We start from the raw sequence: 13,681 nt of genomic DNA on the forward strand, positions 1-13,681 counted from the left end.
TAGATTTACTTCCCCTGAATTAGAAAACTAATTACAAACAACGCTTCATTACTCGCTGCTTGCCAAGTGACAGCTTTCTTTCGAAAAACAACACCACAACCAAAGAAACCCCGGAATTTTGTAAGCATCTCCAATCTGGCGGCAAGAGAACACCACAGGAAAACCAGACAGAAGGGCGTAAATGTTACACTAAGGATGAAAATGGCTCAGTGAGTTCCTGGCCTGTTTTGGAGGTACAGGCTACTCAGGAGGGCAAGTGAGGCAAATTTGTCCGTCCCCCGTTTAAAAACCTCCATTCCCTGTTAATGATGTGAAACCCTAGCACAGCTCCTTAGCTATTTTGGGAGCTTTGAGCTAAAAAACGCGCGCACAAAATAATCAGGGCCTGAAGCAGAGCCACGCAGCAGTGCTGAGCATCGCGGGGTCAGGCCAGGCCACACGGTTGGGTCGATGTCCCCTTGTGGGACAGTTTGTGGGAACAGGACAAGAAGACATTTGGGGGTTTGCCCAAAGGTTTCCAGGACTGAGCCCAGAGGCAGCACAAGGTGGTCACAAAGGCAGAGCGAGGGCAGGCGCTGCTCTTGCCTCCTTCTCCACTGCAGAGGTGTGAGAGGTGGCACCAAATGGCACTTTGCAGAGCTGCAGACAAAAAGGAGGCAGATGTGCCTCCCGGGAGCCTTACGCCGATGGGACACGCTGAACCACGCAGCCCAGGAGCTGCTGCAACACGCGAAACCCAACGGGAACATCCACAGCGCCGCTCAACCTTCCTCCTCTGTCCTTGCCTATAAATAAAACATTTCATTACCGAGTGACGAAGAATAGAAGACGGCAGGTGAGTCACCCTCCCCAGTGCTACTTCTCTCTTTCATCCACCTCATCCTCTTCCTCCACCCGTCTGCAGCCCCGAAGGCTGAATGAAATCCGTCGGCGCGGGGTCAAAGGGGGACGGAGTCACCTGCATCCCTGCAGGGAACAGCCAAGGACAGCTGCGTTTTGATCTGCAAGGATTTCAGAACTATATCACTCCATGGACTGTAAGCAAGATTTTGTGCTCCTCCAAGAGCACTTTTAACCCCCAGAAGCAGAGCTCTTGCTGGAGGAGCCCAACAGGAGCCATTGCTCCCACTTTACCCACGTGCTGATGAAAGATGTCACTTCCAAAGGATTTTTTTTCTAGATGACTGGGACAGAATGGCCCCTCTGTCAAGCTTTATGAGAATTACAGGAACAGAAGGGTCCAAGGAGAAATCCGCTGTGTTTCTGTCCATCTCTGCACAATCTGCACTCACTCATACAACGCCAGGGAGAGCCTCCACCAAATGATCTCCGTCACCCTCACTCCAGCAGTATTTTGGAGGTCTTGAGGGCCCAGTCCAGGGAATGGAGTAAAAAACAACAAATTCAATTCTCTACATCAGGAAGGGCTAAAAAAGTCACTATTAAAATTGTTGTAGATCTATATTCTCCCAAAGTGAGATTAAACCTGGCCTCAGTTGGCTAAATGTGAGTACGACTGCCTGGCAGTTGTGGATGTGTTTATGAACAATGGCTTAGACTCCCCTGTGGCGTATGCTTAGGTCAGTGAAGATCAAAAAGTCTTTCTCCAACAACTTTAAAAATAAAATAATAATAATAATAATAAAATACAGTTTGGGATTTCAGCCTTTACAGCGCAAACGGCCTTGAACAGTATTTTGCCATGGATGCTTAGGGAGGGGGAGCTCTTGTTAACGCAATACTTGGAAAGGGGTGGGAAGGCCACAAAGAGCAGCTGAGCCAGGTGGTTTTGGTAACGTGCTGCGTTTGGTTGTGCTCTGACATCCCTGAGAAGTGCTGGTGCCTAACCCAAAAAGTGAGGACGCTCACATTCATGCCCGCTCCTCTCCACCCAGGTGCACAAGAGGGCTCTCAGGCTGCCTGAAAACCACCCAAAACCTCCTTCATGCCGAGGAGTAAAGCCACCAGTAGCTCACTCTCTCCAGTAGCTGGAAAGAAAGATACAGAGGTGAAAGATATCAGCATGAACACAGGCTTGTGCTAGGAGCACCTCACTGCAGGCCCTCTCTGGCACGGTGTTTTGGTGGCCCAGCCCACGGTGATGTCTGGGTACCTGGCACGTGTTTTCAACATTCTGCCCTATAAAGCATGTAAAATGGAAACGTTTTTTAGAAATATCTTTTCTACAAGGATGAAGGGACACACCACCCCTCCTGTAAGTCACCCGGCAGGTATCCACCAGAGCACAAGGCTGTGGCCACCTTCCTGGATCCTACCACAGGAATCACCACGTGGATGAGCTCCTCTTTTCCCTCTTTTTTCCCCCTAACCACACCTGCACCACGGAGGTAGAGCCCGTTCTTACCTTCTGCCATTTCTCTAAAGGAAACCGCGTTTATTTATTCTGGGAAATGCCTGCTAGCCTGTGTAATATTTTTGGAAATAATGCCTTTCAAGGAATTTTAATCACTGTTGATGTATAAAAACAAATAACACAATCTGCGACCAGATGGTGTGTTGGGTGACATGGGGCTCTCTTCCCCACCACACAACTGCTCACCAGCCTTTCAGCCGGGCCTTGCAAGAGCTGCCTGCAAGCTCCTCTCACCCCGAACCAAATTCATCTTTGGGAAGGAGCAGGCTGAGGGAGTGAAACGTTTTCAGCAAAACCTAGGGGCCAAGAATAAAAGCAAGAGGAACTCTGCTTTGCCCCTGCCCAGAAGCTACCGGAGTCGATGTATGTTGCTGGAGGAGGAGCAGATGTGGGATCTGGAGCTCCTTATTACCGTGGCTTTGTTTCAGAAATCTCCGAGCTTTCCACTCCTTGTGGGATTTTTTTTTTTTCTGCAATCCCAACCACTGCTGATTTGGGTTGATCCAAAGAACAGGCAGCGAAATCCATTGCTTTTCATCATTCAGAAACCACTCGCAAGGTTTTGACATGAAGCCAGTTTGGCTCAAAGCCGGGCCCAAGGCCAGCTTGAAAATATTCCTGAACCTTTCAACAATCCCTGGCCGGTTTTCAAACTTACAACAAAAGCCCAGATCAGGGAAAGTTTGCAAATTTTTAGGTCGTGTAAGAAAACTTCTGTGCATGTTGTGTGTAAATTCCCATCATTTATTTTCATGCTGGGAGAATCTCGCAGTCTCCAGACCCTGCTCTCGCCTCAAAGAGCACAACTGCTTCCCACAGAAAGGATTTGTCTGAGAGCTGTAAAGGAAGATATGGGATGTGTCAGGGAGCTACCTGGAAAACAGATGGATCAGTTTGCTCTTGTTTGGATGCCTCCCTCCTTGTCTAAAGTGTCCCCAGGTGCCCCATTATATAGGGAGAGCTGTAAGTTTATGGGATTTGCTGCAGGCTGGTATCCCTCACTGCATCCATCCTACAGCTTTGCAGCATGCAGGAATACTCTCTAAGCACGAAAATTAAGGAATTTTCTGACACACTTGACAGTTTTACATATTCAGCAGTATGACAGACCTCTTACTCAGCAACTTGAGAACATTTAGTCCCACAGAAAGAGCAGGGAAACGCTTTACTTCCCCTGTGAAGGGAGAGGGCAGCTGGAGCTGTGTAGGTAGTGGCACAGAAATGCAGGTGCTGCAGCCACAAATAGAGCCTGCGTGCGCAGGGCTTCACTGGTCGGGATGCTGCTCCGGCTGGCACGGCTGGGTAGGCACTCACACACACAGCAGCTATCTATTAAACAGGTAAAACAAAATGGAAAACATGTAAAACATTCTGTTCTGTGATTCTAACGTATTGCCAGGCTCAGGATGCTGCTGATCAGACAGTCTGCTATTAAAAATCGGCAGAGGTCTGTATTGCTCACTTCGTCGCTGCCTTGCCGCCGTTTGACACATGCAAACAAACACATCTGAAGTCCCCTTGCAGATGATTCCAAAAGCAAAACACTTTCTTTCTTTTTTTTTTTTTTCCTTTTCTTTCTTTGTTGTTTTCTTCCTTTTTTCTTTCTTTCTTTTCTTCTCATTCTTTCTGTTCTGCCTTCCGTGAGCCTGAACCCACCGGCGAGGCTAAGCCTGCAGCAGCCTTCATTCCATGCATGCAGTAGCACAGCCCTTCAACTTACTGGGCATTTACACTAGTTGAGAGACCACCCCTCTTTGTTCTGCATGCTGAGATCCAGCATGGCCATATTTTTACCCATCAGCAAACAACAAAAGCTCCTGAGATCTCTTCCCCCTTCTTCCTGTCATTACGCCGTCGGGGCGACCCTACCTAGGGACCCCGGTGCTGCCCTGCTCCACACACACCCGCCCTGCACCGACGCGAGCCATCTGCCTCCCTCTCCAGCCCAAAGTCACGTTTCACAGCCGTGAACTCGTGCTCGGATCCGCAAACGAGTGGCACAGCAGCAGATTTGCTGCCTGCCCGGAGCTAGAAAACAGGAGCAAACCGTTTCCCACACCAGCCGATGGGCTTTAGATCCCATTGTACTACTGAACTCGGCGGCAGCGAGCAAACAGAAAAGCACCAGGGAAACATCCATGGCGAGAGCACGCGCGCGCACAGACGCACAGTCAAATCCTGGAGAGAAAAAAAAAAAAATACAGACGGGTATCAGTGGAATAATGTACGGAGCCACGCAGGCTCGGATGTTTCTGGCCAGCTACTCTTTGTGCTGATTGACTGAGGGGGATTAGGAAGGACTCAGCCCAAAAACGCAGTTCCTAATGCTCCTGCAGCTATTGCATAACACGGGCTGATTCCCGTCCCGAGCCCTGACCCTCAACTTAACGCAAGTTTAATGCTGTCAGGTTGCATAATGGAAACGGCTCCTTCCCAGGGAAGAGGAATCTAGGTGGGATCCATTGGCTTCCCAGGGGCTGGGTTATTTGCTCATTTGGCTTCCCAGATGGGCAGTAGAGGGAAAGCAAGTGGGCAAGTGTCACCAAGAAGGAAACAGAGCCACTTTCCCCCTCATATTTCTACCTGGACCTACTGGAAGCTGAAGCCTTGTGGGTTTCATAAAGAGAGATGCACCTGCTGTTAACACACCCACTAAGGAAACAAACCCTGAAGCAAGGGAGATCAAATACTGCCCGAAAGTAAGCTGCAAAATCCATGAACCCACACAGCCTACCTCAACTAAACGCACCTTCAGTTCGCCCGAAAAGCTAAAGGAAGAAAACCCAGCAACCAAAACATCCGTGATTAAAGGGATTACTTCTCAACAGCATGCAGAAAATACAGCAGCGCTTCAAAACAGGCACTCCACTGAATCTGCACGCCAGGGTAACAGACGGGGCCACGCGGGGATTTGGGGGCTATCCGAAGTAACTCCGCAGTGTGCCGCTCCAGCTGTGCACAGGTGTGCGCCAAATGAGGACAGAGCCCCAGTGCCAGGCTGCAACCAAACGCCCTTCGGAGTGCAGGCTCTGCACGCCCAGCAAACTGCACAGAGCTTTAGGGAACTTGGTCCTGAGCCCCAGCTCCCCCGGCTCAGCACCCATCATTATTTGCAAAGGCCGCGGTTGCTCCTTATTCCCCCTCTCCCTCCCTCGCAGTGACACCTCCGGGCTGGGAGCCGAGCGGGGGAAGCACCGGGGACGAGCCCCGCTGGGGATGCTGCACCCAGGACCCCTTTTCCCGATTCCCCCCCCCCCCCACCTCCCTTATTTTACCTGGGGCTGCGGTCTCCATGGCGACTGGCGGCTGGTCCCTGGCGGTCCCAAAAGCCAGCGGCTCCCCCTGCCGAGCCCCGGCCCCATCCCGCTCCGGCCCGGCCGCAGCCCAGCGCAGCCCCGCGGCCGGCAGCGGCAGGTCCCGGGGGTCCGGGGGGGCTGCCATGCTCCGTGCCCAGGCGGCCGCTGCGATCCGCCGATCGGCCCGGGGAGGAGGAAGAGGAGGAGGAGGAGGAGGAGGAGGAAAGGAGAAGCCGAAGAAGGTGGCCGGGGGATCTGGCAGCCCGGAGGGGAGCCGGAGACCGGTGATGCCGGAGCCGGTGCGGGTGGTGGCGGTGCCGCTGCTGCTGCTGGCGCTCCCCCGGCGGATTACGCAGGTGGAAATGGCTCGGATCGGAGCAGCCTTCCAGCCCCTGCGTCACCCTGTGGCTGGCACAGCACAGGGCAGCCCCGCTGCTGCTCTCCTGTTAACCGCTTCGGCTGGGGGGGCGGCCGGCGGGGATGAAGTGCCCCAGCCCCTCTCCCCTTTCCCTTTTCCCCTTTTCCCTTTCCCCTTTTCCTTCCCTCCTCTCCTCTCTCCCCTCTCCAGCATCCCACGCATCGAAACGCGGCACCTGGCAAAACAAACTCGTGGTGGGTGTCTGGGTGTCTCTTGTTGGTTTTTTTTTCTGTGTTGTATTTTGTTGCTTACTGACTCGCAGGAGCCAGCAGAGGTGGTGGGACCCGCCACCGAGTGAGAGGGGCAGGGGTTAGGGGCTGTGACCAGAGGTCAGAGGAAGAGGAATTTGAGGTCTTGCTGCCTTCAGGTCTTGCTGCCCCAGGATCTGTCTCGCTGTGCAGCAAGTCGCGCTGCGGAGCGGAGGGCAACTGCCCCAGCCCGAAGATTTCGCCCCAGTCTGGCTCTTCGTTTGTTGCATCTCCTTCTGTGATCTTAATGTCACGGCATCCCCAGGCACTTTTGCTCCCCAACTTCAGGAAGCCATGCTCACCCCTGGGTTTGAAAACTTAATACATTTCTACTCTCCCCACGCAGAGGGGTAAGCCCATACTGCAAGACCAAGAGCCATTAGCTCCGGCATTTCCATCTGTGCTGCCTTCCTAAGGAATCTCCCCTCTTCTCCCGACTCCAGGACCTATTCCCAGGAGCCATCCTGCTGCCACCTGAGTCGGTGCCATTCAGTGCCAGCTCCCCAGGGTCCTTCAGAGACCAGCTCCTCAGCACGGTGGTGTTGACCAGGCACAGGGGGGTCTTTGGGGAGGTTTGGAACCAAAGCACCAAGGTGCCAGCACGAGCAACGTGCTCAAGATTTAGCAAAATCACGGTGGGAGTCAAGTGACTGCTGTGAATTCAGACAAACTGTGTGCTCTCAAGCTCTGAGTGGCGAGTGTGGTTGCAAACAACAAGATTTCTTCAGGCTGGGGCTCCACAGTACGGCTCTTAGCGTGCAGCTACTGTCGACTTGACAGCTGCCAGCATTTGGGGCAGACCTCAACAGACCATGTGAATGTAACCACCTCGTTTTGAGCTCCCTAGCCTGATCAGTTACTGAAAAGAAACAGCATCAAACCCACTTCTCCCTTTGCTCTGCTTTGCTGCTCTTTCTAGATCAGCAGTTGTTGTACAGGTCTTTTAATTTCAGGGCAGCTCCTGCCTTAACACGACATGTGATGCCACTTGGGCTAGAAGAAAGAAATGACTCCCAACCACTTGGCTGAAAGGTGGCTGTCCAGAGGGTAAAGGCTATCAGTGACCCTCCTACTGAGTCCCTGCTTTGTAAAAGCATTTACAGAAGTCTATGTCACACAGCAGAGTCTACCAATTAATTTTTACATCTAGTTCCAGCTAATCCATTCTCCAAAGCCACCTGAGACAGAAAATGCATCTTTGCTCCCAGCTCCGATTTCTGGATGCAGCAGATCTTTGTGTATCTGCAAGACACGGAGAGCTTAACTTGTCTGCGTTCCCGCAGCGCTCAGCAATATCCTGACTCCCACCAGCGCCTTCCGTGCAGCTCCTCTGAACCCCTCGTTGTGAAGGCTGACTCATTTGTACCTCACCCAGGAAGCATTTATCAGTCCCAACATCTTCGGGGAACGATGGTGAAAACACGTCCCTCCTGTGTGCTCCAGTCGTCTTACGTGCGCCGGCTCACGGGATTTTCTTTATTTGTTTTTGTCAGGATGAGGTGGTGTTTGCTCCAGTTTGGTAGCATGATTTTAGTCATCGTGTTCTCACTGCCAAATCCCACATCTAGAGCTCACCACATGAGCAATGGAGACAAATTTAACTCATCCATTGTCCCCCCCTTGGCATGCATCATGCATGGTGCACTGTCTGATTATGATTCTGGCAAGATCCTGGCAATTTCCAAGTTGCTATTAATAATGGTAATGATATGCAGGATGTACTCAGAAATATGTCTTCCTGGAGAGCTTAATACATGTTCTTTATAACTCTCCAGTTTTCTTTTATATCCTTCACTCTCTGGGGTGGCCCTGCGATGCTGTGTGCAGGAGCTGGTGATGGGCTGGAGGGCTGAGGAGAAGGCCAGGCCCCTGACAGCTTTGCTGTGTGAGCAATCTGCGATCACAGAGGTCTTCTGATAATGCAGCATCATCAGAAACGTGTGCACACCCTAGGAGTTATTCATTCCTACAGACCAAAAAGGTTATGGTGAGCTGAGGGTTGCTGGCATGAACACAGTGTCACTAAGTAGGAGATGTGGAGGGAGGAGCATGCGGTCTGTGTCCCCTGCTTATTGAAGACAAGTGGGGACAAGGAGGGACAAGTGCCTAAATAAAGCACAATTGCTTCAGGGATCCCAATGGGAGAGTAACCCAGGACTTCATTTCACCACATCCTGTACATCCCAGGTGACCTGGAACAGTCTCCTGCAATATCATCAGCCCTGCTCCTTATATTGGGTGGGGAGCTACGAGTCCCATTTCAAAGCCTGGGTACAAATCCTGGGCTCCTGCTGACTGCTGCAGGTGTGGTACTTACATTTGTGACAGCAAAATTGAATGAATTAAAAAAAATAATAACAGAAACAACTGAAGAGATACTCCGAAAGCTTGATTGATCCATTTTGCGTGCTTGAACAAAACACTTGGAAATCAACACAACTTGGGCTGTGGTGTGTAAGGTTAAGTCATGAGAGATTTTAAAGACTTTTTTAAAATCCCCCCAGGAAGGTCAGGCTGCATGAAGATTTAATCAAACGCCTGCTTAACAGAGGTGTGAGTTTAAGTAATAGTTGGCACAAAGGACCAAAGCTGATTTCTTTCTGTTTTCAATGAATTTACGAAAGCTCCTGGTGGTTTGTGTGTACGGTGTTGAAAAGAGACTTGTGCAGGGCTCATCTCTCTCTGCTCATTGGTATTTAGTTCTCTCACTCTTCCCTGTGGACGTTGTAAGTCTTTGAAGGCACAAAGTCTGCAAACACATACACACAAATTGCTTCTCTTTCCATTAGAGTCCTTTGGGCTCTGGGGCTGACGTATGCTGCTGGGCCAAAGCGACTTTGAGCCTCGAGGGGGTTTTTGGCCCCAGATGTAACATTACCAGCAAAGAGGACGGGACCTGGCAGAGTATATCAACTGATTTAGTGATATTAAAAATAACCTTCTCTTCTTTCAGGATTTATTCTTGAGGTTTTAGAATAAATCAATTAGGAAAAGCAACACGAGAAAGAAAAGAGGCTTCTGATAAAAGCAGGAAAACAAAGATAAATAAAACAACCTCTCACTGCCCCACAGAAAGATGCCAGCACTGCAGCACCTAACATCTGGTTTTAAATTCAATCGTCTGCCCTGCAGGCCCCCCGGGTTCCACACATGTCCCATAGCCTGTCCTCCAGGCAAACCAAGAAGTGTACACAGCGCTGTCCTGGGTTGAATCGCTGAGTTGCCACCCCAAAGGCCACCTGCATCTTTCAGTGCAGCTCCAGCACAGCGATCCTCCCTGGGGTGCCCCTCGGACCTTAGGTCTCCATACCTTCTCTCTCCATCTCCACGAGCTCTGGAGATGAGGCAGGGCCAGGCAGCCTCTTCAAGGTCCTTTTTGTGCGCTCTTCCCGTTGCTACAGCTGCCCAGGAAAGAGCTTCAGGCGTGTTTGGAAACAGGCACCCCAACCTCCTGCAGAGCTTCAAGGCGTCACCCACGTCCCCACTTCCCCCGCAGCACCCCGGGGGCCAGCCACACACACACAGGTCACATCCCAGCTCTGCTTTGGGAGCCGCAGTAAGTTCCTGCGTCAGCCCGTGGGTGTGAGATGCCGTTTTGCTCCCGAAAGCACAACCATCCCAGTGCCAGAAAGGCAGCAGCACAGCAGGTTAAGCCCAGGAGAGGCAGAAGTTTGTGTATTGGGGTAATACCACCTGAGCAAACACAGGGGCTGCTCTCTTTTGTAACGAACAACTCCAGAGATAAGGCAGGGACACGGTCCAAAACAGCAGCTCTGAAAATGATCTCCTTGACAGAGAGATTCCTCTTACGGCACGCTGTAAAACAGGGAGATGGCTTCAACCTGAGCCTCTAGTAAATGCAACAGCAAAAATAACTAGTCTGAAAAGAGGCTTTTTCACTGCTTATTGTGTAATTTACCCTTCCTTCACTCTCAAAGGTCACAGGCACGGTCTCTGCAGACAGCTCGGTGCTCTGAGAGCTGCCTGGCTGTGGCTGTACCGCAGCAGGATGCAAAGCCCCAGCCTGGCCCTTTAATTCCCACATCATGCGAGAGCTCTCAGCATCCCCAGCCCTCCGCTGTAATGAAATGTGATTAAAGGCGGTGCCTTCCCCCTCTAAGCCTGACTGACTGCTCGCTCCTTCATCCCCTCCACACCAGCAGTCGCTCTAGGAGCAGCGAGGATTACCTCTGTTTCTCTGAAAAGGGAATTTTACCAAGAAATCCAGCGACAGGAGCTTAAACAGCACAATTGTTGGCCGTGTGAGCAGGCACAGCCATGTGATGTGCACACACCAGGTACCAGAGAGGAGCACACCAGCAGGACCCCGGCCAACAGATCCTATTTCCCCCTTCTGCCCAGCTCCAGCCCCTGTGCAGAGGAGAGCTGAGCAGAGTAGATGGGTGAGTAGGAGGGGGAGCTCTGCGTTTGCAAGATGCAGGCAGTAGTGGCCTAGTTTCGGCAGTGCTCGGTAGCTGAATTGCCACCCAAGAGCTACGTCTGCAAGGCTCTGCACTCACCTCTAGAACATATAGCTCTTAAAACGATCCCCTGCCCTGGAGAACCAGGAATCTGGGTCTGAATCTATGATGTGAGACGGCGATGTTGTTTGGAAGCACACCCTGCACCCTCCGTGTGGCAGCAGGGTCTCCGCGTGCTATTGCAAGCGCTGCTCCCGAGCATCTTCAGAGCAGCAATCTTCTTCTGCAGTGCTCGTCCCCATCCCAGGAGCCTAGCCCAAGGTTATTAAAAGAAGAAGCATTAGAATTTGGCCTCTCAGAGATTCCCAGCTGCAGGGAACAGGACTTCCTTCTTCAAGCCCTGGCAGGGCAGTTTTGGAGGCCGGTTATTGCAGAGAAAAAACGCTCAGACTAACACCAGTGTGTCTGCTGCTATTTAATGGCACTGCTGAGGATCCAGCTGGAAAGAGAGCATCAGACAAGATAATCTGCGAGCTCTGAACAGGTCAGACAGTGGCCAGAAGTTTACGTGCACAGCGATTTGATACTGATGATACAGCAAAACAAAAACAACAACGTTAAAACTATCTGCGGATCTGCTTTTGGGAGAAGCTGAAGAAATTGAGGCAAAGGCCTAGCCAGAGCTGCTTCCACCACAGAACATTACATCGGTACCAAAAAGGCACAGACAACAGCCAGAAAAGCAGAAGCAGGTTTTTTTTTTTATGAATTCTCATTCGCTTGCATTACATCACACAGCGTGCACAGAGTGCTCTGTGCATTCACCCAGCCCTACAGCCAGCCCATTAGAGGTTACCATTTGAGTCCTGATTTATGCTGCTACTGTCCATGCATTTATCTGACTCTGAGTGTTGATTATGCACTGTCTGCATGTCTCTGGAAACTCACAGAGGCTAAAAATTACACTTTGCATGCTGGAGGAGAGAGAAACGGCCTGCTATGCTTTCATTTAGGATTCGGCATGGCACGGAGGGTATCAGAGAATCAGCCTGTGGAGACAAAACCTGCAATCACTTTTCCAACACCCCAGAGATCACACCCGGCAGTGTGACTGAGAGGTGCATTCACCATCTCTAGGACCCAGAACTACTGCAACTATGGACAGAAGTGCAATGAAAGGGAACACAATCCTGACAGCCGTGAGGCTTTGTGCCCTCGAAGCAATCGTCACCTGTTAGTAAGCAGCAGTGCTTGTAGGAGCTGCTAGGAAGGTGTCTACGTGTGCCATAGGTTCCTGGAAAAACAAGGTGCTAATAATAGGTAACCCGAGAGAGCGAGCCCTGTGTAAGGGGCCTGAGGACAGGTAAGGCAGCTTGTGATAAAGCTGAGCACTGCAGGAACTGTCTCAGTGTAACCGTGATAGCCGGGCTTTGCATTCAGCAACATCCTCACCTGGTCTTCCGTTTTTGACAGCACAGATCTAATTTTCTTCTTTTGTACACAAATAGGAACCAAGAACATCTTAACAGCAGCCCCTGGGGGCAATCCATAAATCAAAATCAGGCTCAGAACTCCTCATTTCTAATTGCTCATGTCAATATTTCTTATGAGAAGAAGTTATCCGAGCAGGAGGCCGTCGCCTGTTCATTCGTGGCCTCGTGCCCAGCACAGGCGGAGCACGGCTGCCCTTATCTCAAAGCAGACAGCAGAGGCTGGATGTGTCTGGCTGCCCTTCTGAGCCGGCTCTACCTGCCCGAAGGTTCAGTGTCACGATGTTGAGTAGTCAGGCTGTGGCACTGAGCTGAGCCCTTTGCTGGCTGTTGCCACACACCTCCTCTGTGATGTGAGAAAAGTGTAGTGCAGCAAGGCCTGACCCTCACAGCCACAAGGTGTTTGGGTGCTGGAGACCCACCGAGAGCTGAGTCAGGCAGGGGCTGCATTTTGCCAGCATGAAGCCAAGGAAGATCAGTTCGGAGACCTTTTATCTATTTTTTATTTAAATTTATGAAATTAAGCTCCCGTTAGCAGAAGCGCTGTAGAACCAGGCTCTATTTTATATTTGTAATTAGCCCTATCAACTTCAAAGAAGCTGTTTTTCTATAATATTTGCAGGGCTGGGATTTGTTTTTTGCATTTAATTGATACATCATTTAGCACTTGGTATCAGTACTTCAAAGGGAACATTATTGCTTTACATTTCAAGATCACTTTGTAGTGCTTTCTGTGTATCGCATCGCTGGAATTGGAGAGAACAACCAGCAAATCCTTACCAGCTCCAATCATCTGCAGCTTTATTTCCTGAATTAAATGTTTGTAGTGAACACGAGCCTACATTCCTCAAACTCTAGCTGATGTCAGTGCTGAAAAAGCAAAACCAGGCAGGAGTAATCCCTGCTATAAACAGCCCTTAAAATCATCAATTTTATTCTTAGCTTATTGCAGTGGAGTAAACAAGTCCAGCTACGGGGTTTTATAACTTGTGGCAGGCTCTTTTCTTAACATAACTTGACATTTGCAAAAAACTAAACCCAAACTGACAGAGGGCTCTGCTGGTTTCCCATGAACCATCCCATTGTATAATTTAAGGCAGTATCTTCCGCCAAAGTAGTGAAATAATGCCCAGGGCCCTCTGATGGGTTATGAAGAACATATCTCCTTCCCCAGAGTGCTGAGATGAATCACGATCTTGGAAAAGTTCATAGCACGCCTCAGCATACAACCTTGGCCATCACCGTTGTGTTTTGCAAACAGAACCCCAGGTCCCACTCATGTCAGTGGTAACAAAGGGCATTTTACCACGCACAAACAACAGTACAGGGAAGGTTTCCCAGAATAAAGCATCAAGAATTTGTCCTCATTGTGCTCAAACTGAAAAAAAAAAAAAAACCCACGTCCCTGTTCACTGTAATTTCCTAATCTGAATT

The 13,681-nt window shown here is 50.5% G+C and overlaps 1 protein-coding gene across 1 annotated transcript in view; it reads right to left on the reverse strand.

The window, feature by feature from the left end:
* RTN1 (reticulon 1) overlaps positions 1–5,985 on the reverse strand; it is a 97,878-nt gene extending 91,893 nt beyond the window's left edge. Inside the window, exon 1 of the mRNA XM_082760848.1 lies at positions 5,650–5,985. Coding sequence (XP_082616974.1) covers positions 5,650–5,815 — 166 coding nt within the window. The 5' untranslated portion in view covers positions 5,816–5,985. The remainder of the gene's footprint in view (positions 1–5,649) is intronic.
* Positions 5,986–13,681: the final 7,696 nt, after the last annotated feature.

The sequence above is a fragment of the Aythya marila genome (assembly GCF_965140915.1).
Source record: "Aythya marila genome assembly, chromosome: 5".
Classification (NCBI taxonomy): Eukaryota; Metazoa; Chordata; class Aves; order Anseriformes; family Anatidae; genus Aythya; species Aythya marila.